This window comes from Pelophylax lessonae, assembly GCF_965119305.1.
Source record: "Pelophylax lessonae genome assembly, chromosome: 3".
In the NCBI taxonomy this organism is placed as follows: Eukaryota; Metazoa; Chordata; class Amphibia; order Anura; family Ranidae; genus Pelophylax; species Pelophylax lessonae.
In genome coordinates this window covers 236,973,942-237,001,723 of record NC_138770.1, presented here as the reverse complement: position 1 = coordinate 237,001,723, position 27,782 = coordinate 236,973,942, and the positions used below count along the sequence as shown (strand labels likewise).

The 27,782-nt window shown below is 41.6% G+C and overlaps 1 protein-coding gene across 1 annotated transcript in view; it reads left to right on the top strand.

The window, feature by feature from the left end:
* ARHGEF26 (Rho guanine nucleotide exchange factor 26) overlaps nucleotides 1-27,782 on the top strand; it is a 231,045-nt gene that overhangs the window by 25,969 nt on the left and 177,294 nt on the right. Inside the window, exons 3-4 of the mRNA XM_082251520.1 lie at nucleotides 1,169-1,208; nucleotides 13,000-13,142. Of these exons, the coding sequence (XP_082107646.1) occupies nucleotides 1,169-1,208; nucleotides 13,000-13,142 (183 nt within the window). The remainder of the gene's footprint in view (nucleotides 1-1,168; nucleotides 1,209-12,999; nucleotides 13,143-27,782) is intronic.

Sequence of the window (27,782 nt, the reverse complement as noted above, 5' to 3'; positions counted from 1 at the left end):
GAGAGAAATTACACTTAGTGCTCTTAATTGAGATGAGTACACACTATAGAGATAAAGGCTTTGTTCATATTTCATGTCTGAGGTTTACAACCACTTTAGGACTTCTGATTGGGAGCCAGTAGGAAGAGCAACTGATCATGTGATCGCTGTGAGAGCCAATGACAGCAGTCACATGATACAAAAGTCACACACCGTTTCCCATGCATTAAAGCCCACTTAAAGGACTGTCAGGGTGGGGTGAACAGCTTAAAGAGGTTAATTAGGATTTATCATTTATTTTTATTATTATTATTACTCTTTTTTTTAATCCTATAGTATTAATTTAAATTGTTTTATTATTCAGATTCTCACATTTGTTTGAGGCTCTTGTATATTAGTTATTTATTCAGTGTTATCCAATTATCCAATTACTTTTTAAACATTCAATGATATTGAGTGCCTCATTTTACCTTTGACCCTGAGAAGGGGATATTGTATTGATATGCAGATGTTATTTTTTAACAGGGGGAGGGGGGTGTTTTTGGACCCCAGAAAAGCATTGTTTACTCTTTTGATTGTCCCCCTGATCTTTACTGGAATTCATATCTCAACCTTTTAGCAGTGGTGTGGCACTTTAATCCGCAAAAATAAAGTAAAACTATGTATACATTTAGGCTTCATTCACAACTTGCAAAATCGCGGGACGCATGTGGGACACCATTGTTTCTTAATGGCAAATAAATAGGTGACGCAATTTTGCTGCACTTGATGCACGATAAATGACAGAAAATTGCATTGCGCAACGCTGTCTCTTAAAAGAAGCTCCTGCTCCTCTTTGAGTGACAAGTTTTGCACGTTAAGAATTGATGTGATTTACGCAGAAAAATTGCAGCGTGATTGGGGTGCCATTAAGATGTAATGACATTGCAAATGTGTCCTGCGATTTGTCGCATTTGGATTTGCGGGCAGATTTGCCGAATTGCGATGATTCCACTTGTGATTCAAATCGCCCAGGTGTAAGCTGAGTCTTGGTATAGGATAAAGTATTTAGCTGCTTTAGGATAAAGTATTTAGCTGCTTTTTTAAAATTACACCAATTTCTATTGTATTTGCTTTTTGTGATAAATATCAAAGTAACTTCTATTAATTCTAATAATTGTCTTTTTTTTTATTTTTTCCCTTTCATAAGCGCAAAATCCTTCGAGGACAAGGAACATTTGATGGTGAAGGTAGGTAAAAAGAAAATACAGTTTAAAGTGGGCCTGTTCTTTTAATTGATAAAAAGGCCATTTCTTTTTTTTTTTTTTGAGATGAGAACATGAGATGCTGGTGGCAGGAATTGCATAGCACTCTGACTCCCCCCCCCCCCCCCCACACATTTTTTTCCTCTGTGCTCCTTATACCGTCCCCAGAGTTGTATAAAGTACTTGAGTAAACGTACAAGTGCTCGATCAAAAAGTGACTTGAGTAGAAGTACTAAAGTATTCAATATTTTTTGTGCTTAAGTATTACAAGTAGCTTTTTTAAACATTTTGCTACTCAAGTACTGAAAGTAAAAGTACAAGTACTTTGTTATGTAGTTATTAAAGAAAGAAGTAACAAGTTTGAACATGATATTGTTTTTTTATTATTTCAAATGCAGCTTTTATTTATACATACAGTAGCATTTATTTTCATATGCGCTGATAATATACATGTTTTGAGCTTCATGAAACCTGTCATCTACTGTTCCGGCAGTGGTAATGTTTATAATAGTAACGAGTAACTATGCAGCACAAAAAAAAAATATCGGAGTAGAAGTATTGAAATCATTGAAAAAATGTAGTGAAGTAAAAGTGGAAGTAGGAGAAAAAAATTCTACTCTAGGAAAGTACAGATACCGCCTTTCGGTACATAAGTACAGTAATGAAGTATTTCTACTTAGTTACTATACATCTCTGACCATCCCCCAGCGGTTACCCAACTTCAGCCATGTGGGTACCCCCTGTGTCTGATAGGATCTATGGAGCTTCATCGAAGTCACCTCTTTTGAACTACAAACTATCACGATTCCTCTCCTAGAGCCACACAAACAGGCAGAGCAAGAGGAATAGAACCAAAGCCACATGTCTCCTCCTCCACAATGGTGATTGACAGTATCTCCTGAGCTTTGGATCTGTGCCTCTCATGAATCACTGTTCTTGTAATTCAAAATGGAAAATGAATTAGTCTACAGTGTGTGCAGCTACAGAAGTCAGTGGGGACTTGTTTTAAAGTGAATGTAAATTTTCACATATACCTAGGGAAGTGAACAGCCTCAGATTATACACAGATGAAACAAATCCTCCTACATAAGTTTTACTTGTATATCCGCAGCCTTCCCCTTTCTACACCCCTTCCAAAGTGCAGATTGTGTTAAAATCTTTTTGCATCTTTCAGCAGTACATAGGGAAGGGCAGAGAGGATGCACTTACACTTTGTGAGAGCTGATTGGAGGAAAGGGACATCCTCCCCCCCCCCCCCCCCGCCACACATAGGCAGAGAAACAAAGGAACATGCAGAGCTGTATTATGAATAGACAACCTCCGAGCTTATTGTTGATCTCCCTCCCTAACACAAATTTTTAGCTCATGTTATCTCATGTGTCAGAAAACATCTCATGCTGATATGAGTAAGGAAGCTCCAGAGAGAAACAACTCTTAGAGCTTTGGAGAGAGAGAGTGATAAGTAAATATTACATATAGAAGTGCTTAGTTTCAATTTCACGGATGGGGTTTACAACCCCTTTAAAGCTAATGCACTGTTTAACAATATGTAAACAATTGAATGTCCTCAGCCTGGCAATAGTGTCTGTATCTTCAGCTGCCAGTGTTTGTTTTGATCACTTTGAAAAGGGCAAATCATTACATAGATGTATTACTGTCTTAGTACTGCTAATAAATGAGCCCAAAAATCTTTGACAAACAGTTTGTTGTTCTAAAGAATCTAGTACCTCTGTGGCTCAAACAAGTAATTGAGACCTTCCTTGGGGCTCTGAACTAGACTTGTTTTTTGTAAGTGGGAAACCCCTTTCCAATATGGGGATGCACCTTCTGTGCTATTGGATCATTCACACTTGTCCAATTGCTTGCTGCAAAACACATTCATTTTTCTGCTTAAAGATTAGGGTATGACATTTATTTTCTTTTTTTTAAAGCCCGCATTTTTGTATGCATACGTGTGTTTAGCAGACCTACAGACTACAGAAAATCCATATTCTAAATGTTTTTCCATCGTTTGCATAATGAATAAATAAACCTATGTATAATGCTCACATAAACCTGCATAAACACATGAACTAATGCACATCAAAAACATTACTGTGTTACATATAAATACGGGCTACAACCTCACTGAGTAGCGCCTTCACAATTCTAGATGTGTCATTTGAAGCTGAAGGGGTTTGGCCAGTGTAGTGTACTGTGACCAGGCCTAATGCTTTGTGTTTGCTTCCTTATCACAGGACTGTAGATTAAGGAAGGTAGTGCAACACTGTCATAGTTTTTATTGCTGTGTAACTTTATATGTTTTTCCTGTGTAGTTACCTTTTGTATCTGTTGCTAAATATAAAGTGGAACTTTCCCTTTTCACCTTTCACAGAAATCAATATGGTGCATGTCAGCATTGCTAAAAACAAAACTTTCTGTAAACTTGCGTGCCATAAATATATAAATGCTCCCCTTTTTTGCCTAGGCAGTTAGGTGAAGTGGTCTGTGGCTACCATGAGCATTCTGGGTATTTCATAAAAAGAACATTAAATGTCTGATTGTAGTCAGGCAGAGCTTGTCTGGTAGAATTAACAAGACGTAATTTGTGATCAGTACTGCCAAGCAGGATGCAGAGCCTCCTGAGACAGGTCCTATTATCTCTAAATACCCACACAGTGATACTATGAGGAGTTGGGAAATTTCAAGGGGATACTCCCAGTATGCATGCCGCAGTATTTGTACGCACTATATGCCTTAACCTCTATGTCACAAGTTAGCGTTTCACAGATACAAACCTCGGCACAATCCAGGAAAAAAATAAAAATTGTATTCACTTTTCTGCTTACAAAAACACCTCAGTCAGGATTATGGACTATGTAATGAATAAAATAGAATATAGGGGACAGCAGTATGTAATGAGTCTAGCAGTAAGGAGTATGTAATGCAAAGATTACAGGGATCAGGAGTACATAATGCACAGAGTGCAGGGGTCAGGAGAACATAACGCACAGAGTGCAGGGTTCAGGGGTTCGTAATGCACAGAGTGCAGGAGTCAGGGGTTCGTAATGCACAGAGTGCAGGAGTCAGGGGTTCGTAATGCACAGAGTGCAGGAGTCAGGGGTTCGTAATGCACAGAGTGCAGGATTCAGGGGTTCGTAATGCACAGAGTGCAGGAGTCAGGGGTATGTGACGCACAGAGCGCAGGGGTCGGGGGTATGTGACGCACAGAGCGCAGGGGTCAGGGGTATGTGATGCACAGAGCGCAGGGGTCAGGAGTATGTGATGCACATAGTGCAGGGGTCGGAGGTATGTGATGCACAGAGTGCAGGGTTCAGGCTTATGTGATGCACAGAGCGCAGGGGTCAGGGGGTATGTGATGCACATAGTGCGGGGGTCCTGGGGTATGTGACGGGCAGGGGTCGGGGGGTATGTGACGCACAGAGTGCAGGGGTCGGAGGGGGGGGTATGTGACGCATATAGTGCAGGGGTCAGGGGGGGTATGTGACGAATAGTGTGCAGGGGTCAAGGGGTATGTGACGCACAGTGTGCAGGGGTCGGGGGGTACGTAACGAACAGAGTGCAGGGGTCAGGGTACGCAATGCACAGAGTGCAGGGGTCAGAAGTTTCTTACACTCAGACTGCGGTAGTACCAAATGCTTAGTGCACAGAGGTCAGGAGTTTGACACAGGGTGCAGTAGTACATAATGCACAGGTCCGGAATATGTAACCCCCAAAATGTATGTTGGGCAGTAGATTGCATCACCCGTACTGCTGCACTTTGTATGTTGTGTTGTGGTTTGTGTACTCCAGACTGCTGTACTCCCAGCATACAGAGTGCAGATTTTAGTAGCATTTAGCACACAGCAGATAATGCTACCGGACAACCCCCCCCCCCCCCCCCAAAGCAAATATTCCCCACCTCCCTAAAAAAAAAAAACATCTCCCCAGCACAAAATTCCCACCTCTATCTAACATCCATCCGCCCCCACCTCCTTCCCAAGCAAAAATCTACCCACTTACCCCACCCCATCGTAGGAAGAGAACCACACAACACACATTTCCCTTTTTCTCCCCCCCCCCCCTTTCCTTCAGCCCTCCCAGAAGCCTAGGGGCCTTCCTCAGATCTGAGCCACTCTGACTATGAATATTGTGGGTGACAAGACTGCAAGGATGCCTACATACTCTCACAGTGCAGGCACTGCAAACCCATTGTACTGAGAAAGAGACTAGGGTGCCTGGCGCTAACAGTGCCAATAACACACACTTGGTTAACAGAAATGGAATCTAATCTAAAATAAAAAGGTGCTATTGTCTCTATATTATAGCTACAAACCTCCTTTCACAGTTAGTGTTTATATGCTGCACTTCTTTTGCCCTCTAAGGCATGCCATCTCATTCTAGACTAGGGATAGTAGGCATTACAACCTCTTTCTGTTTTAATTGACAATATTTCATAGGAAGAAAAAATGTTTACAGTTCCCACGTTCTCTACATACTACTATGAGGTAATGCATCGGGGCAGCTGTATACTTGAGACCGGGGAAAACATTCCTTCCCTTCTTTAGTGGTGTTTTGCTGCAGTCTACAATCCATAGTTTTCTATCTGCTCCTTGGGCACTGCACTTCGTCCTATTTCATTTCATTGATTGTATTGCTACATTATGATTCTTTATGCTTGCGAAATCACCCAGCAGACTTTACACCAGAGCATTAATCCACTCTACTTCCAATAATTCTGGAAAGTACCTTCTAGTGATGCTGGAACACATGCTGTGGTTAACCTTCTGCCTCTCATTTGGTAAATATTAATAGTAATAATAATCATTATTATGATTATTAAAGAGTTTGTCACAAATCTGTCTTGGATGTTTGGACATGATTTGATTTGGGATGCACAAGGTAGAGCAGCAACCTTAGGAAACCTTATCCAGTAAATGCTCTACTACACCTTTCTACCCTTAAGGCCCGTACACACGTACCGATCGTCGGCATACAAACGTCGGTGGACGAAGGATCTGCCGATTGTACGCGTGTTAGTATGGTGCCTCCGACAGATGTCTGCGCACAATCCGCGGACAAAAGTCTTTCTTGCAAACATGAAAATATTTGTATGCCGACACCAGAACGGACGATTGTTCGCCTGTCAGTACACAATTCGGCCGACAGACCGCAGATTTGCAAGACTGGGCATGCTCAGAAAATAGAAAACACAGGGAAAGTTAACCATTACATGACATCACTTCTGCAGTCGGCGGACAAAATTCTTGTGCTGTCCTTGTGCTGTCTTTGCACTTTTCAGCAGACACCGACATCCCGGGGAGAAAAGAGGAACATTTGTATGCCGACCATCGGTACGTGTGTACGGGGCTTTACCTGTGAGGGGTGGCACAGAGGGTAGGATTCTGGGAAATACACAGGTCTTATTGTAGAGTAAATTAATGAGCTTTCTGACTTTAGCATAGTTTGATGAATTTGCTCGCTAGTTTCAGGGCCGTTTCGCACTGCTGACCTGCTGTTTGGCCGCAGCCTAGGTGTACCCGCAGTTTGGGTGCAGTTTTTTTTTTTGTGGTTTCCAAAAGACTTTATATTTTGTATAATGTTTTGGCACATTTTCTGAAAGTGCATCAAAAGTCCTGCATGCTAAATCTTTAGTGCTCTTTCAAAAAACACGCTTAAATCACTGGACATAATAGAAGGTCTATAGAAAACCACGTGTAACAAGCATGAAAACTGCAGGTACACCCACACTGTTGCCAAACCGCAGTGCTACAGTGTGAAATGACCCTTAGTACTTTACAAAGTAATTTACCTGTATTGGCCACCAAAAAATCTCATATTAACTGTCATTTTTTTTTCTCTCCTATTCTGTTTTTTTCTGGTATTTGAGTTTTGAGAACCGCTCCCATGCAGCAAAAAAAAAAAGAAACCTGTTTTCTGGAAAATTCCACTTTTAATTTTACTTTTCAAAAAACAAATATAAGGACTACCATTGCCGACTTCCCCTAAAAAGTTTTAGGGGAACTCACTGGCTACCTTGCTGAACCAATGGCCAGAGAACTCGGGAAATTTAACTATTCTGATTTGTATATTTATTCCATGTCAGCAACTCAGAGTACTGAAGCCAGAGTCAGCCAGACAGCTAGCGTTTTCAGGAGGTTAGCAGTGTCCGCATACATTTTCTTTTCAGTGTGTTTCCTTTACTCTTCCTCCTGTACTTTATTATAAAAAAATGTTAGTCATTTGTAGAAGAAACCTAGCTCCCAACTCCCTACCTACTAATAAAAAAAAGAACCCTATAAGAGTGATTAGAATGGACTTAAATAAGGAAAACCATATATGAAAGCGTATTTGTCACACTCTCTATACTGGAGTTACATCATGGGTTATAGTGGGCTACCACATATAAAGATGTACCACCTCAATGGAGAAGACAAGCATGCCTTAACCTAAAACATTGGGTAGCACCAATTATGGAGCATTTCACAGAGCTCAGAGCCGGTTGCTAGGACATGAATGGCTCATATACAAACACTGCTATGGCTGCATGGTGTCTTTATATTGGACGTTTGCCCATAGTTTAAAGTACAGCTTAATACCGTGTGACAGCAATGCTTAACACAATGTGCTGCTACAGTCTTCAAATTCAAGAATTTAGCACAGTAGGTTTGCTTCTGTATAGCCTATCACAGCGTGTTTTTCAGCTCTAAATTCATCATAGGTAAATGTCACCTATATGTTAGGTACTTTGCTGCATCAAGATGTGTATGTGTGTAACGAAAAAAATGTGTGTGTGTGTGTGTATGTATATATATATATATATATATATATATTGTGAGGGATTAGCTCGGTGGCGGGTGTGGATGACCCCTTGGGGGGTGCGTTTTCCCAGAGAGGTAGCCGACAAGTGCTTGCAAACAAACAGTGTGGTTTATTAAATGGTGTTTTCTTCACCAGGCTGTATGCAGCAAAACATCCAAAATAAAATAAAACAGAAAATAAATCCTTGCCTCTGTGGGCGGCTACCTTCTCACAACTGGAACCTGCCTAAGTGTCTGTCTCCAACCTACCGTCGGGCAGACTTCCTTGTCCTACAGCGGACACTCAATAGTCCTTTTATAATAGCTTCACAGGGCAACACAGTCCTTTGTTTCTTTCACATCAACAGTTCGTCTTCTCACCTTTGAGACGTATTCACCCTTGGTTACCGTCCCGGGCACACATCACTCCGGGGGGTCTTCTCCCAGGCCCACACATCCTGTCGGGAGGCACACGCTGACTGTCCTCCTGCTCCCAGCCCACATGGCTTCAGGACACAGCTTCTGGAGGCAGCAAACAATAGGACTTTCTCTGAACAAATTATAGAGCCTTAACTCCCTCATTCTGAACAGGTGAAGGCCTTTCAACTTCCTGCTGGCTAGCTCTGTAGCCAACACCCTATAGTATCAGTGAACTTTTCAAAGCAGGTGGGAATGTGTCTCCTCTCAGTGACTACATTCCCAGATTTACCTGACTTCCTGTCACAATATATATATATATATATATATATATATATATATATATATATATATATATATATATATATATATATATAATATATTGTATGTAATTATATATACACACACTGCTCAAACAAAATTAAAGAAACACTTTGAAAACACATTAGATCTCAATAGGGAAAAATATTATGCTGGATATCTATACTTTTATAAACCGGGTAATGTGTTAGGAACGAAGGGATGCCACATAGTTTGATGGAAATGAAAATCATCAACCTACAGAAGGCTGAATTCAGACACCCTGAAAACTAAAGTGAAAAAATGATGCAGCAGGCTAGTCCATTTTGCTGAAATTTCATTGAAGCAACTCCAAATGGTACTCAGTAGTTCGTATGGCTCCCACATGCTTGTATGCATGCCTGACAACATCGGGGCATGCTCCTAATGAGACGACTGATGGTGTTGTGGGATATTTTCTCCCAGATCTGGACCAGGGCATCACTGAGCTCCTGAACAGACTGAGGTGCAACCTGGCGGGGTCAGATGGACCGAATCATAATGTGCCAGAGGTGTACTATTGGACTTTAGGTCAGGCGAGTGTCGGGGCCATTCAATGGTATCAATTCCTTAATCTTCCAGGAACTGGCTGCATATTCTCGCCACATGAGGCCGGGCATTGTCATGCACCTGGAAGAATCCAGGACCCACTGCACCGGCGTAGGGTCTGACAATGGGTCCAAGGATTTTATCCCCATACCAAATGGCAGCCAGGGTGCCATTGTCTGCCTGTAGAGGTCTGTACGTCCCACCATGGATATACCTGTCCCACCGGCAAACTGGTCATGCTGAATGATGTTACAGGCAGCATAACGTTTTCCAAGGCCTCTCCAGACCCTTTCATGTCACATGTGCTCAGGGTTAGGGGTGATCAAACTTTTCAAAAGTTCGGTTCGGCCAGAAATCAATGGAACCCGAACTTTGGTAATCAAAAAACACCATTTTGAAGCCCTAAAACCCAATAAATGCCCCTAAAAAGTGCCTAGGGTTCTGGGTCATGCCCCAGGGACTATTAATCACACAAAAAAAATTGTCATTTTTGATAGAGAGCCAATTATTGAAAAAAAAAAAATTCTTTGAATTAAGTATCTGGGGGGTCTAAAAAGTGTACCTGTGAAGTTTCAGCTCTGTAGCATGTCCAGAACCATAACAAAAAAGTTTGTTTGTATTATGTCAATTATAGAACAGGGATATGGCTCCACTATTTTCACACCTTGCCGGTTTAGTATCAAGTATTTTTTTGGGCATTTTTTGGTGGTTATTGGAGGCAGGTAAAACATCAGAACTTCTGTGTAGGGGTAAATATACACACATACTTATATGTATATATACCCATACACATATATAGGTGTGAAAGGAACAGAACACTATACTTGCGCTAATTAAATAATTAACACCAATATGGCTCCGCTCCTATAACACCTATATATGTGTAGGTGTAAAAATACATACAAGTATGTGTGTATATATACCCCTATACACAAGTTCAGATGTTTTGCCTGCTTCCAAAGACGCCCAAAAAAACGCTAGCGCCAAAAAAAAAAAACGCCCAGGTGTGTTGTTGCAGGCATTTTTTTGGGGTTTTTGGAGGCAGGCAAAACATCTGAACTTGTGTATAGTGGTATATATACACACATACTTGTATGTATTTTTACACTTAGACATATATAGGTGTTATAGGAGCGGAGCCATATTGGTGTTAATTATTTAATTAGCGCAAGCATATATTTCTGCTCCTATCACACCTATATATGTCTATGTGTGTATATATACATATAATTATGTGTGTATATATATACCCATATACACAACTTCAGATGTCATGCCTGACTCCAAACTTGTCCTAAAAAAAAGCCCTATAAATGCCTGCAGCCAAAAAGCAGGCTGACAGGCGAGAAGCCATATCAGTGCTCTGTAAGTGACCTAATAGAAACAAACTTGTTTCTATTGCGGTCACCCTGACATGGAAGGGTTTGGTCACCCTGCCATAGCAGTCAGAGTCAGTTCACCCTACACTACATTACGGTCACCCTGGCACTTAACACTTTCCCTACAGAAACTCAATTTTTGCATCTAACTAAAGTGGAAAAAAGCACTCTAACTACACTAGATATCCCTTTCCTCACACTAATAAATGCTAAATTACACTTTTGAAGCAGAAGTAACAGAACTGCTTCCACTCTCTTCCATGTCCCTTTATTACAATGCTAGGAATTTGCCGGGGCTATCTTATGTACTGGGGGGCGTATTCACTAATGATTGGCCTAGGGACCCCCTAGTAACTCCAATCACATTCCTAGCATTCTCCTGCCCCCTCAATTGGCTTTTACTAATGGTTCTGGTCCAATCACGGGCTTTTAAAGCCCATTTCCTGTCCCATTGCATTTTGGTCAGTTCTGGTTGCCGAATTCCGAACTTTTTCAGCAAAAAGTTCTAAATTTGGCCGAACCTTGAACAGCCAATGTTCGGGTCGAACCGATGGTCGACCCGAACCGTTCGATCATCCCTACTCAGGGTGAACCTGCTCTAATCTGTGAAAAGCACCGAATGCCAGTGGTGGACCTGCCAATTCTGGTGTTCAATGGAAAAGGCCATTCAAGCTCCACATTGCCGGGTAGTGAGCACAGGGCCTACTAGAGGACCTCGGGCCACCCTCATGAAGTCTGTTTCTGATTGTTTGGTCAGAGACAATTAGTTGTTATTGGTTAGAGGTAATTTTGTAGGGCTCTTGCAGAGCTCATCCTGTTCCTCCTTGCACAAAGGAGCAGATACCAGTCCTGCTGATCGCTTAAGGACCTTCTTTGGCCCTATCCAGCTCTCCTAGAGTCTCCCCCATGTTCTTGAAACTGTGCTGGGAGACACCGCAAATCTTCTGCCAATGGCACGTATTGATGTGCCATCCTGGAGGAGTTGGGCTGCCTGTGCAACCTCTATAGCAGTGATGGTGAACCTTGGCACCCCAGATGTTTTGGAACTACATTTCCCATGATGCTACATACAGTGTAGTTGAGCATCATGGGAAATGTAGTTCCAAAATATCTGGGGTGCCAAGGTTCGCCATCACTGCTCTATAGGGTCCAGGTATCGTCTCATGCTACCAGTAGTGACGCTGATCCTAGCCAAATGCAAAACTAGTGAAAAACTGCTGGAAAAGATGAGTAGGTAAAAAAAGTCAGTGGCCTCCACCTGTAAAACTATTCCTGTTTTGGAGGTGGCTTCGTGGTTGCCCATCTAATGCATGTGTATATGTATGTGTGTGTGTGTGTGTGTGTATATATATATATATATATATACTCCTTTGCAAAAATGACAGCTATATGTTATCATTTTTATATGAGTAATAAAGAGCTCTGTATGCTGCAACCCTCTCTTCATTGGTATTTTTTTGGTGGTTTGCTAGGAAGTCACAGGTTGCATGCATGGTCATTCAAGCCTTCTTGCTTTGGTGCTGTCTGATAAATATTATCACATGCTTTAGAAAGGGGTCTTGTGCAGCTCCGAAACGTTGCACTTGGTGCTTTGTGATGTGATCTTTCTGCAATAAAAGTCTTGGCTGACATGTGATGATCCATGGTGTGCTGGCGAATGTGCGCGTTACTGTCTAAAATATAGGCACACAATTTGCAATGCAGTTTCTCATATTCACTTTTAATCTAGAGTTCTCTATTTTTAGAAACCTTACTGTTTCCGTGTTATATATTTTGATGCACTTGGACAAATGCTGATAAATGAGTAGGCTCTGCTAGGAAAATAAACTATGTTTGGATGTCTCTATTGCTTCTGCATACAAAGTTTATAGTGCTTACCTTTTTTACTGTTAAATATCAGTTGTCAAAGTAGCTTCCCAAGTCTACATGGGCAGTAGCGATATCGTACATTGTTCTATTGCATACGTTCAGGACAAGAAGAGCACAATTTTTAACCATGATCCCTCCTTCTCATTTTTTATCTGTCCCCAGCATGCCATAGAATTATCCATTTATAATACAATGTCTCTGTGCGCATATCAGTGTATACAAACACATGCTTGCGTTCCTATTTTTAACTTGACATTGGGCCTATAGTTTCCATGATGTATATACTATGCTAAAATGTATGTTTAACTTGTAAAACACATGGGATTGCATTTTTTTTTCCTGCCCACTTTTCTTCTGTTTAGTGATGAGCTGATTTGTTTTTAATGTGATTTTATATAGTTTTCTTGACTTGTTTTAGTAAAATAAAATCTGCATTTCTTTCAGAAAATGCCGTCTTATACCAGAACTACAAAGAGAAAGCACTGGATAATGACTCAGATGAGGATGCTGAATCCAAAGAGCCAAAGGAAGATCGGATCATTGTACAGTATAAACCACTGAGGTCAACATGGAGTCAGTTGTCTGTGGTATGTAAATTCTATATAAATTTTTTTCCCAGTGAGCTGAAAATGTTCTTTTCATGAACCAATTTTCTTATGGATAAGTTGTGTTGTGTGATTTAGGCTACATTTATGAGCATTCTATTCGCTAAACCCCCTCATTGACCAAGCAATAGTATATACTAAGTTTACATTCTCTGCTCAGGTGAGTTAGGCAGCCCATAGATGAGTCATTTTTCTCATTCAACCAGCGGGTTGAGTGAAAAAAATGACTCGGTTCCTGCATCCACACATTTGAGGTTCCCTGCCGTTAGAATGCACTAATCAGTACCACCGGCTATAGCTGATCACACCAGAAATATCCGACAGCGCAGTTGTACAGAAGTCGATCCGTAGATCTGTACAACCACTTCCTCATACATGAATCGAAATTCAGCTGATCCCTGCTGAACCATACAATGGATGGCCATACATGGATCGAAATTCGAACAGTTCAATAGGGACCGGCTGAATTTCAATTAATTTATAGAAAAGTGGTTTTTGTATATTGACTTCTGTAAAACTAAACTGTTGAATAAATGGATGGGCAATTAGGGTCTGTTTTTTTTTTTCATTCAACCCGCTGGATTATCTATGGGCTGCTTTAGGCTTTCATGTACAGCATCTGACCTAAATATCACTAGCTACAATCAAGCATAATGATTGCTTGTTCACAGTGGAGTTTGTAAAGAACATTAAAAAAATAATTAATGCTTTCACTGTACATGCTTTGAAATTTGGACCCATTTGCTAAGGGCAGGACTTCAGTGTGTTTGGGTAACTGGTGATTTTTGAGATCTGTGGCATAAGAAACCTGGCAGTGAAATGGGTGAAGAGTTGCCCACACGTGTCTGCCAATTCAGAAACATATTAGGGTCCTGACAATTTTTTTCATATTTCAGCTTTTACATATACTTTTTACTTAAAATAATTTGCTATTTTCACCTAAAATGTGAAAAGCGGTTTTTTGCTGTAAATGTTTGCATCTCTTTATGAGGAGTAACATCAGTCCAGTTTTAGGGGCTACTCTCACATCCCCTCCAAATCGCTGTGAAGTAGTTGTAACAACTCCACTGAAGTACATCCTTCCTGCACGGTTTGTGTACGTGAATTTGGACATTGACCATCTCCAATGTTTTTCCTAAAATGTCAAGTAATCTTTACCATATCCTTAAATGAGGTCCTGTCTAATGCCTCATGATGCTCCTAGAAATGTTGGTACATATCTGATACCTTTCCCTAGGAAGGTACCTTAGGTAACTGGCAAACCCTTCCCCACCAATACTTTGGTAAAATCCCCAAATAATCTCTTCTGGCATAATACAGTTCTTAATCACATGCCAATTATATCATACAGCCATGTGTGGGCATATCATGAAATTAAAGGAATTGTACACTTTCAAATGGTTGTTGGTTTTACCTAGATATTAATGCTTGTTTGCTTTAACTTGTAATCATGGGTTCACGTGTGGCTGCAGTTTTATCGTGCTATGGCTGATCATTTACCCTATGTCCATGTATTCATTCACCTAGCTTGTCCCTATTTGCTAAAGGGATAGGCAGCTTCTTTTTCTGGGTAACGCAGTGTCCAATGCAAGACTCTCCGTTTCCCTGTGGTTGATTTACTAAAGGCTAAACAAGACTGGGCACTTTGCAAAGTGCAGTTGCTACAGAGCTTAGTAAACGAGCAGAAACACTGCTGACTTGCATCATCCAATCATGTGCAAGCAAAAAATGCTGTTTTTTAAATTTTTCTTGGACCTGATTGGATACCCTTTGCAAAGTGAAGCCTTACCACATTTACTAAGCCTTGAAGCAACCGCACTTGTGTAAATCAACCCCTCTGTGTTGCATCACAATTGTGGGAGTACTAATGTGATGAAAACACATATTTTTCCTTCAATACTCTGTCTGCTTGTTTCAAATCTAATTACTATGCAGCTTTCACCTGTTGAGCACTAGACTGAGATACCTGGGGACTGTGGGATATGTAGTTTCTTTACTAGAATTATCACTTCTCAGACTACAGACAGAGGTCCTACATTAACCTGCGTAGAGCCATCCCCATCCCTCATGTTTCACCACAAACAGAAAATAATGACAAAAGAATGTGAAGATTTACTCTACTATAGGCACCATGAAACTACATAATCAATATAAATCTTATGCAGGTGAAAAACACAAGGTGCAGGTATAAACTTTTATAATGCCTTTTTATTTTTTCCAAAAAAATAATGCCTTTAGATATATTCCTCATTTTATATTGGGTTGGGGCATTTAAATCATTCTGGCCCTTCCCCAATGGGTACCACTATACTCTTAACATTTTACTGCCAAATCCATCTTAGGGAAGATGTTCATCACCAGTATGGTTTGGAGTGAATAACGTTTATAAATACCACAGTTATGTTAGGCTGCATTCACATGTCAGCGTTTGGATCGCGGGCAGAACCGCCGCGGTTCCGCCCGCGATCCGGAGATTATTGCAAATCGCGGGACGCCTAGCATTGCCCGTTGATTTGCAATAGCCCCCCAAAACTGAGCGATGTTGCCGCGATTTCCGCCTGCCGAATCGCGGTAAAATCGCGGGGCGCAATACGCTCCAAAAAAGTACAAGAGCTTCTTTGGAGCGTATTGCATCCCGCGATTTTGTTTGCGCGATGTTACCGCGATTCGGCAGGCGGAAATCGCGGCAACATCGCTTAGCGTTTGGGGGGCTATTGCAAATGAACGGGCAACGCTAGGCGTCCCGCGATTTGCAATAATCTCCGGATCGCGGGCGGAACCGCGGCGGTTCTGCCCGCGATCCAAACGCTGACATGTGAATGCAGCCTTAAGGGTAGATTTACACCACAGTGCATGTGTGGGTGCATTTGCGTTGACCTTTTCTAGTGATGTGCAATATGGTGCTTTTTTTTTTTGGCTGTATTACCTTGAATCCCAAATTTTTGGGGCCACTTTTCTCCATTGTATGTGGGATTGCCCCCTTATTTTGGAATTTTGACCAAGGTTTACTGAATTCATTTGTAAAGCTTTTGCCCTATTGATCATCTATAATTTAAAACTATACATTCTAGATGTCATCTAGGATGTGGCCATTAAAATGCTTTAAAAATTGTCGCTCTTCTATGTATGCTAGGTGATGACAATGCAGTGAAGGTTGCTCTCGAAGTCACACATTTTAAATTGCTTAATGGTTACATTATCTAGGCTTTAAATTTTTCAGGCTCATGTACATGAAAGTGTTCATTTAAATTTAAAGGAGTTGTAAAGGCAGAAGGTTTTTTTTTTTTTTTTTTTTTTATCTTAATGCATTCTATGCATTAAGATAAAAAGCCTTCTGTGTGTAGCAGATTCCCCAGCATCCCCTAATATTTACCTGTGCCCCATCTCTGTCCAGCGATGTCCACGAGTCCCTCGGCTGTCCGAGACTCTCCCTCCTGATCTGCTGAGACACAGCCACAGCACCATTGGCTCCCAGGGCTGTCAATCAAATCAGTTAGCCAATCAGGAGAGAGAAGGGACAGGGTCAAATGGCAGCTCCAGGTCAGCTCGGCTTGGGTGCCTCCATAGTAAGCTGCTTGCTGTGGGCGGACTTAGTAGAAAGGAGGGGCCAGGGGCAGCAACGAGGGATCCCAGAAGAGGAGGATTCACGCTGCCCAGTGCAAAACCAACTGCACAGAGGAGGTAAGTATAACAACTTTGTTTTTTTTTTGTTTTTTTATACATTCCTTACACTGTTTGAACTTCTCTGTCTTGTTGTTAGTGCACTCTGCTGGCTTGGATAATTGACCCGGGCACAAGGTTGCATTTTTCCTCTTTCTTACATTTTTTTTTTTTTTAATTCATATTTTTTGCAAAATCAATAAAAGAAGCCTAAAAATGGATTTCCTTTTAAATTAGACCTAAAACCACTATAGATGTTTGTCTCCCCATTAACAGTTGCCTTCTCAGACATACTACTAAGAGCTCTCCAAAAGATTCCTGTTGGCAGGACTCCAAGTAGCAGTGACCCTCTGCTTCCCGAATTTCTGGGTGCCTGAGCTGGGCCAGGTGCATAATCGGTGTAAGGCAGAGACAGTGATTGGCTAAACCTCTGTAAACAGTTTAATGTTGGTCCAATGTAACAATATATATAGAAGTAATAAGAAATACACATAAGAAATTTACTGGCAGTCCTTTTTGAGTAAGATGATTGTAGAAGCTGCACTAGACATCACATTGCAGTGATTATGCTGAGCAGAAGGAACTTTCACTACAATGAGAGTTTGCGATCACTCTCTTCTTCCAGTGTAGTGCAGCATCAGGTTACATTTACTGCAAGCTGGTGATAGTTCACATAAGCCACTGACAGTGGGTAAAAAAAAAAAAAAAAAAATCTTGATTAATTTGGCTATACGTGGGTAGAATTTCTTTTAAAAAATGTGATTTCTGGATGTTCGTTTTTCTAATAGTTTAAAGGGTACAATTCATGATCATTTGCCGTAGCAGCAAAAAATAATAAAGGAGCATTTTTCCTGAACAATTTAAATTTTACCATCGAGTGTAGTTTTCATTTAGGAATTAGTGTTTATTACAAAATTTAAGTTTTAAAGTGCTTTTAAACAACATCTGTCAATTCTAGCATTATCACATGTAATGATGAGATTTGTCTGACGAAAGTTTCAAATTTGAATGTGTATGCGGTGAACAACCAGTTGGGGAACTATAATGTGAAATTTAGGACCACGTCATTCTAGTTTTTGGTTTATAGTGCATTTATCAACATGAAAAACAATAAAGAACATTTAGGCTAGTGCCACATGACGCATATATAAATGTGGGTACAGATTTGATACCTTTCACTATGAACGTATCTTGGGCAACTGGCAAACTCCTTTCCCACCAATAGCTGGGTGAAATCCCCATATCTCTTTTTGGTGTAGAGGGAATAACTTTAAACACACTATACTGAAGGTAGAATAACAGCTGCAGAACATGTTGACATGTGCTGCTTTTGCGCCCTTTGTTGCACTTTTTTTTTTTTCTGCCATTTTCACTTTCTGTTTATCTAACTTTGTGATTTTTCCACAGCATATCACAATGCGCTATGGAATATAATATTTATCACTACTTATTTTTCTTGGTTACTTGAATAGACCGGAGTCAATACAGTAAAGCTGACCATATAACTTGCAATTTGAATGGACAATCAAATGTATGGGCACCTTATGGCATATAACCTCCTGCTTTAGTGCCTGTGTGCTTGCAGGCTAAAAGAGGGGGCCACCCAGAGTTAAAAATGAACAGGACCAGCAGCATCGAAATTCCAAGATGCTACAGTCATTACTTATGTTAATATGCTGGCATATTTTCAAAAGTACATTATTTTTAGAGATCGGTGGCAAATATAGTGACTATTGCAGAAGAGCGAAGTGTAAAATTGATATGTTTCCTTTAAATAGCATTTTAGAAAATTAGCAAAAAGGAACGATGGAAAACGTGCTCTTAAAAGCTACATGTTCGTTATGCGGTAAGATTTTTTTCCCATAGTTAGCTCAGGAGAAGAGGGAATAGTTTGTGTCACCCATCCTTTGTCCCTCTGTACACAACAAAGTGATTCTTTGTGGATAGAGAGGAGGGGAAGGTCTGGCCTCATGCTGAGGGGAGCAGTAAAAGACCTTGGGAAGTTCTGTAGTAGCAGAGAAGAGGTTTAGTGTGTGAGGTGCAGTGTGTGTAATGGGTTTTGTTAGCGGGTAATTGAAATGCAGGATCCATTGGATGAAGATTGTGTTTTAACTGAGTGCGAGCCAGGCTTATTTTTTCTGTGTGTTTTGACTCGGAAAGCAGCAAAACTGATTTTTTTTTTTTTTTGTGCTGAGTGGACTAACTCTGATGTGTAGCACAAGTGTACTGAAGATACTTTAGTGCTGATCCCAATTGTAAACTCATTTTATCAAATGCACCCTTACGACTAACGACCCGCTAAACGGGACAAATCAATAGATTTCCCAATCCATGTTAAACAGCATGGATGGACATACCTCCCCTTCTGGCCTTTGTATTATGACAGCTACGATACCTGCAGATGTCAAAATACCCGAACAGTGACTGCAACTAATTGAAACTGAGAACTTCACATCAGTCGCTACCCACAGCTCAAATGTCAGCTGATTCATCAGAAATTGGCCAAAATTTGAGCTGTATATGGTCAGAGTTAGTATACACAATGGGTCTTCAAACTTTTCACTTTGAGGGCCAAAATGTATATTTTACACAAATTTGCAGGCCAAAAAAAATCAGTTATTTATAAATGAATCCACAGCAGAATAGGATAGAATTTGACAGGCAGCTGGCAGTGTTGCTGGATGGTGCTCCTGTATCAGGAGTGCATCTTGCCCGCACCCAAATGCCAGAACCTCATGCACTGGGAGTCTGGGACTAAACTTCCAGTGTGCATGGGTCTTACATCTTTGTTGCCGTCAGAGTTTCCTCATACATTTGTGTCCCCATCAGAGCCCCCCCCCCCCCTTGCATCTGTGTTTCCAACAGTGTCTCCCATCAGTCTACCCGCAAATTGCTGTCCCCATCAGTCTACCCGCAAATTGCTGTCCCCATCAGTCTACCCGCAAATTGCTGTCCCCATCAGTCTACCCGCAAATTGCTGTCCCCATCAGTCTACCCGCAAATTGGTGTCCCCATCAGTCTACCCGCAAATTGGTGTCCCTGTCAGTCTACCTGCAAATTGGTGTCCCTGTCAGTCTACCTGCAAATTGGTGTCCCCATCAGAGTTTTCCCACATATTTGTGTCATTTTTAGAGCTTCCCCGCTTTATTTGTATCTTCTTCAGAGCCTCCCTTGCATATTTATGTCCCTCCCAAGGCCCCTTCTTTACAGATTCTCCCATGCACATTGGTGTCCCCATCACAGTCCCCCCTCAATCACATTTATGTCTCCCTCAGAGCTGCCCCCCCATACTTATTTGTATTCACCCTCAAAGCTCCCCCATGCACATTTACCTCTCCATCAGCAAAAAAAAAAAAAAACAGGGTGCCTCTGAAACAACTAGCAACCAACCACTATCTTTAGTGCAGATCTGATGCACCTTTCAGCTCCAGGCCTGTTGTTCAACAAACACACTGTATAAAATACACTTATGTTAACAGCAGGGGGGAGCCGGAAGGTGCAGTGGGTCTCCACTAAAGTACTTCATTGGTGGTCCTAGCAACCAATAGCACAGTGCAGCACTGGGACAGGCAGGCTTTGTGAGGTTGCAGGACCTGTGGGTGGAGAGGAGTACGCAGCAGAAGTCCCGCAACCCAACAAAGCTGGAGCAGAGACTGGTCCCCGCAGTGAGTCTGGGGATTCAAGCTGCTAGTGGGCCAAATGTGGTCTGCAGGCCATACATTGCAGACCCCTGGTATACACCAAGGGTCAGCAACCTAAGGAATTTGTGCCACGGTTTGTACACGAAAAGCCATTTACAGTGCTACCCAAGGATCATAAAGTCACACAAAATTTAAAAAATTATTTGATATTTTTCCATTAAAACATACCTGCAGTATAGTTTATGAAATATTGTCTAGTTTGCAGTTTACGGAGTTTATCAAACTCCTTTGAAAAGGTGTCTTTTGCATTGCTCTCTGTATTTGTATTCACGTGTGTGAGAACAGAATTTTTCACACCTGATGACAGTGATAAGTCGGTCACAAGGCTGACTTACAGCAGACAATTCAGAGTGTGTGGAGCTGAAATGGTTATCCTGCAGGCCAGACAAAGTACAACTGAGCAGTGAAAGACAGGGATCACACTGAAACTGAAACTCAGTTTAATACTCAGGTAATGGTAAATATGAACCTGTTTTGTGTGTGCACCTATATAATAATGAACGAGTTTAACTTGGCAGTGTAGCTGTACAACTATGAGTGCGAAAAAGTAAAATAAACTATATGGCTGCTGGTTGTTTAATGCTTGTAATTGACACATAATATGGCAAAGGTTGCTGACCCTTGGTATAGTCTGTGTTTGTCTAGTGGTTCTTACACGTGTAAGCTAAAACAGGTTTTTCTGCTTGAGGATAATTGATAATATAAACTATAGAACTGAATCTTCCGATTTATTTGTATGCCTGATGGGTGAAATTCTTCACATATTTGCAAGCAGTGGGACTGAACCATACATTGATTGCAATAGTCCAATGTTTCAGTGGTTAATCCCTGAGTGATCATTCGTTTTTTGAGAATCAAAATTACATAATTAAAGTGAACCTGTTTTTGAGCTTTTTTGGCAGAGTAACTTCTGTATAGCAGTCAAATCTCCTCAGTGTTTGTGCTGGCCTTTTTACTTGATCTTCTGACTCTGTTTATCAGCCAAAGCCCCAAAGACAACTTGGTATTTTCTTACCAATAGAAGCATAGAATTAGGGCTGGGCGATATGGCTGAAAACTGTATCACGATATCAGTGTTTCATATCGGTCGATATCGATATATATTGATATTTTTTATTACCAATTTAAAATAAGGACCCTAGGGGGAGAATGCAGGGCGGCGGGCATGGTGCAGGAGAATGCAGGGTACTGGCATGGTGCAGGAGAATGCAGGGCACTGGCATGGTGCAGGAGAATGCAGGGCACTGGCATGGTGCAGGAGAATGCAGGGCACTGGCATGGTGCAGGAGAATGCAGGGTACTGGCATGGTGCAGGAGAATGTAGGGTACTGGCATGGTGCAGGAGAATGCAGGGCACTGGCATGGTGCAGAAGAATGCAGGGTGACTGGCATGGTGCAGGAGAATGCAGGGTGACTGGCATGGTGCAGGAGAATGCAGGGTGACTGGCATGGTGCAGGAGAATGCAGGGTACTGGCATGGTACAAGAGGATCCGGGGTTGTGGGCATACTACAGGAGATGCAGTGCTGTGGGCATGGTACAGGTAGACCACGCCCGCAGCACTGCATCCCTTGTAGTATGCCCGCAGCCCTGCATAACGGCAGGTAGTGAAGCTGTTTCACTTACCTGTTCCAGAGGCGCCTTCGTTTTAAAAATGGCGCCGCCCGGCGCCGATACGTCATTGCGCACGCGCCTTCACCGCTCGTGTAATTTCGGCTATTCCCGGCCTCTCCCGAGCGGCGGCGGCGCGTGCGCAATGACGTGTTGGCGCCGGGCGGCGCCATTTTTAAAGTTTAAACCCGTCGGAGCGGACTTTTCGATTTATCGTTCAAGTTTTCTTATTGCTATCGAGCACGGGACTATCGCGATACATATCGGTATCATTTTATCGCCCAGCCCTACATAGAATGCTCTTTAATGTTTTCCATAATGCAATGTTGAGTGCCTGACAAGGCTATTGCCAATCCCAAATGGTGTCACTGGAAAGCATTGGGAGGATCATTAGCCCAGTGTAAGCTCTTCAGACTTAATCCAGGACTTGCACATGGATTTTTGGGGGCTTCGACAGGTGACAAATGTGTCCAGGATGCAATTGTAAGATAAGTACAAGTACTAGAAGGGGCAATGTAAAGCAACAGTTAAACTGCTATCCTCCCCAGCTGCACATATTTACCTTCCTTGCCCTTTCCTGCCACTCTGTTTGGATATCAAAAGTGAAAAGAATAACCCCTGTGTAACCACGTTTGGACATGGAACATACATTGGGCTGGGCTGCTCCCCCCACCCTCGTGTGACAGCACTACATGCCTGAGGAGCCTATTACCAAGCGCCATCTTCGTCACAAAGGAGAAAAGGTGGTGAGTCACATTCCTCCCATATCTGGAGGCTTTTCTGCATCTACCAGGTATTTACTTTCGCACATGGTGGTTGAAAGGAGCAAAGAGGAGATAAGTATGTGCAGCTAGGAGAGGCGACAGTTAAGTGAACCTCTTACATGATTAAGCAAAGCACAGGTTAACCTTCAGGCCGGCCATACACTGTTGAACTGGCCAAGATTCGAACTGTGTATAGCCAGCCTAAGACACTGGCATGGAACAAGCATGAGATAATAAGGATTTATGATTTTATCTGACTGCCCAGGTTTCCAAATGTGTCCTAGCTTAGTCACTTATAAAATCGCAAAGACAGACTGTTGCCTAGAATATTTAAAAGCATATCCACAAAAGAAGCACCCATATTTGTCTCTTGACAAGACTGCTTTAAGGTCATTGTTCCATTTTTCGCTCTTTTGCTCTTTCTCTCTCTCTCTCTCCCCCCTCTCCTTTTTTAATATTGCAGTCACTTTAAGTCCTAATTCACCCAACCTCTGATTAGTCAGTACGTTATAAGATGTGTTTACAAGGTTTCTGAGCAACAGAAATGTATAAGTAAAAGTTTGACACTCAAACTGTTGGGGAAGGCTTTGCTAACAGGGCTACCCCTAATATAAGGAACAGGATGGACAACTAACTAAGCATAATGTGCCTTAGGCCGGCCATACATGGAGCGAATTTCTCACTTGATTTCCCCCATCAATACAGACAGGCCATTGTCTTCTCCCAGTGAGAGGGCAGGGGAAGCCGTTCCTGCCAGAGGACAGTGATTCATGCTAGCGGCTATAGTACCTGCTAGCGATTTTCAAAGTTAAAACCCGGCTTGTTGGTTGTACCCAAGTTGATAGATCGCTCAACTTGGCACATTCAGCCTGCCCATATGCGGTTCCAATCTGGACCAGTTCCTGCTGAACCGGGTTAGATTTAAACCGTGTATGGCCTGCCTTGGGCAGAAGTGGGTTGACCCTGGTTGCTTTCACAAATAAAGCTAAAGTCTTCAAACTAGAAGATTTACTTTCTCTAATTGTCCTCATCTGCACCAGGAATAAAAGTGAGAGTAAAGGCAAAATATTGAGTTGCCACTGGAAAAAGAAAAGAGGGGAAATCTTCCAATGGGGGCACTTTTTTGTAAGGACAGATCATCCAAGGCCCCGTTTTTTAAGTCAGGTCCTAGTCCATGTGCCCAATGTTGACCTCCCGCCCCCCCCGAACTTGGGTGCACGAATGGCAAATTCAAGATCCATCCCCTAGTTCTCTTTAGCACTGACACTCTGCCAGGAACTACTCTCTTCACAAAGCCTTGCAGGTTCTGAGTTTTTAAGCCAGGGCTCCAAAGAACCAGCCTTACACCCGTTCCGTATATCACATGAGGGACCAGGTCACTGGCCACATGCTAAAAATTGGGGGTTCTTTCCTCACTGCCAGGTAGACAACCCATTTCTCATCTAGCCACCATGAGCTCCTGGACCAACCACAGCTATACTTTACTCTTTTTTTTTTTTTCAGGATCCTGTCACTATTAGGCTCAGTTCACGCTTCTGTGACTTTGGATCCGACTTGTGAGACCCCCAGTCGCATGACATGTGAAGTCCCATGTTATTTAATGGGAGCTATCCTAAAAAGCACTACTGAAGTTGCTCCGACTTTAGAAAGGGTGACTTCAAGGTGACTTCTATCTGACTTGTGTCAATAGACTTTAATGGAAGTCCCCTCCAAGTCAGATCCTCCTCTATATTGATGTGATTTAGATCCAACCTTACATGAAGATTACCCAGGCATTCCCGAAAGTTGCTTCTAAAGTCGTATCAAAGTAGTACTCAAGTTGTTTGGAAAAGTTGCGCTAGACTGACCTGAGCCTAACCAGGCCAGCATATTATGAGAATGTAAACATCTTGTCCATCTGCCTGTAGCCCTGCTGTGTTCAAGCTCAGTTTATATGCTGACACTTGAACATGCAGGTGTCCTCTATGAAAAATAATTCTTCCAGCTAGAAGCCAATTTCTTCCACTTTACTTACAGTAGCGTAAGAACAAACCTTTAGTATATATTGATGCTTACCATTTCTTAGATGGTTGCAGTCCTTTTCATTTGTAGGCTTGCTTTCTTCTATTTTCATCTTGTGATCCAGCCAATAGGTTTGTTGTTAAGTACAAGCTCTTCTGCAGAATGTATCCGTTACAGAGATGAGACAAAAGGTTTAACACTGACAGTGCTGCTTAGGATGATCAGCTTTTATTTGGTTTACGTAAAACCTTTATTCCAAAATGGAAAAAAAAATGTTTGCTGTAACAGCTTATAAAGTGAAAACTGGAATTTGGCTTCAGTTTTTTGTTCTATCTAAATCTGCTAATACTTGTAACACTCCCCTCTCCCAGACTGACAATGCTGCTGTCCTAAGGTTCCCCCAGTGCTCATTCATCCAGAGGGGGACACTGTAATACAGGAGGTGTGTTACTGGCCAGATCATCAGGTCAAAACAGACAGAAAAAAGCCTAAGAAAATAAAACTGATGCAGCCACCACATCTAATGATTGGCAAGCTGTAATCTATTACATTTTGGGTTTAATACTTCTTTAAACCATAACAGCAGTTGCAAGTCTAAAAATTGGCATGGTATACAAAGTATGCCAAAAATATGTGAACCCAGTTCATGTACCCAGAATCTGGCGTGAAGGTTCAGCAGTCTTCATTACGCAGTGTGCGCCGTAATCTTTTCTCAGTTCCTCAGCAGTCACACGGGGACTTTTCTCCACTCGACGCTTCAGGTAGCGCACAGCAGTCGAAGTCAGCATCTTCTTTCTGCCACCAGGTAGCGTTTCAACAGTGCCCTTTGCCTTGAATTTGTGAATGATGCTTCCTATGGTGTCTCTTGATATGTTTAACATCTTTGCAATCTTCTTATAGCCATTACCCTTCCTGTGAAGAGTAATCACCTCTTCTCTTGTCTTCCTGGACCATTCTCTTGACTTCACCATGTTTGTAACCACACCAGTAAATGTCTAGAAGGAGCTGAGTATCACAGTCATTTTAAAGCTGCCTAATTGGTGCTTATTAGGCTTTATTGCTGCTCCCTGACATCCACAGGTGTTTTCAATACCTGATTGAAAACACTTCAATGAACCTCTGTTCTTCAGAGTGGTAGTCGTTAAGGGGTTGAATAATTGTGTCAATGAAGAATTCACAAAAGAAACATTTACTACTGTATTACAAAACCAATTGATGTCATTTTAGTTGCATATGGTTCTTTAAGAAGTCCTTGTAGGATTTCATTCTGAATACAATTACAAATGTACACTAAATTCCCTAAAACCCTTTACAGCATTGGGGGGTTGAATAATTTTGAACACAACTGTACACTCAGTGGTTTATAGTAGTGAGGTCGTTTAGAGGCAGTTGAGGTTACTGGCATTTTTTGAAAGCAGAAAAATCGCGTTCAGGAATGTAGTTTACCGGCATTTCAAATGCTAAATGTTTGTAACCATTTGTATCTGCGTGTAACCGCGGTAAACTGCATTTATGGCGTTTGCGTTATAAGCGTTTTTTAAAGGAGAAAGCATTTCTGATCGATTTTGAACATAAAAAAAGTAAAAAAAAAAAAACACAAATTTCACCACATACTGTTACCTGCAAACTTCACACAACGTTGGACAATGACCCTCCATGTGATATTCCCCTCATCAATTAATTGTGCAATAAAATACCCCACAAGCAGTTAACTTGTAGACTAGCTTTTTACACAAGCGCACTGCGGTTCTTTTTAACATGGTTTCCTATGGGACATGTTCACATCTATGCTTTTTTCAGCCGCTGTGTTTTTGGAAAGGATTAGGGACTTTTTAAATGCAAAACGGTGCTTTTTTGGTCCTCTCACGCAATTTTCTACTTCTACGGAGCCTCAGCAACATCAGGAGCATTTCCTCACACATGCTCATAATGGGTTCCATAGTGAAAACACGAAGAATAAGACCGCTATCTACAAGCACACTGCTCACTCCTGCTGCTCTCTCTTCTCTCTCAGAATGGCTGCAATAGTTAATCATTTACTTGTTTTTCATGCAGTGTGGGCATTTTGGAGGGTCTCCTGAGGTTCTAACCTCAAGTGCTCATAACTGCAGCTAAATGCTCATAAACGCAGTATGTAAAAGCTGTTCAACTGACGTTTTTCACTGTCTGGTTCCAGCTGTCAAGTGTACAACTTTCAGAAAAGGTTTTACACTGCCCTGTGTACATGAGCCCTGTACATGGACACATAGGGGGAGATTTACTAAAACTGGAGTACTCAAGAATCTAGTGCAGCTGTGCATGGCAGCGTACCAGCTATTAACTTCAGCTTGTTCAATTAGGCTTTGGCAATACAACCTGGACGCTGATTGGTTTCTTTGCAGAGATGCACCATATTTTGCACTCTCCTGTTTTAGTAAATCTCCCCATAGTCTTTTATGGAGTTTGAGTTTTGGGCCTTTTTCGCAAAAAAACACCAAGACCTCCAAAACAAGTTTAGAAGCTGCCAGTTGTTACGAGGCCTTATAGAACCGCTCTCCTCTATTTGCCCAGTCTAAAAAATGCATGAAGCTTGATACACATGCAAAACCACTTGCACAAAGCTTGTAAAATGCTTGAAAAAAAATATGGAATATGCTTTGCTTGCACTCAATGCAGGTTAAACTCGCATAAGTATGCAGGAAAAATATAAACAACTGATGTGATGATTCCATTAGTGAACGATGGCATGAAAAAAAATTCCTGACGCGCTCCTTTTATCTTTTTTACTGTGAAGAGGCTCAGAAGGGGACTGGATAAAACTCTATTTGGAAAATGTAGGATTAGCAAGAAAGCATTAACATTCAACCAGTAGTTACTAATAGATTAAAATATTCTGACTTTACAACA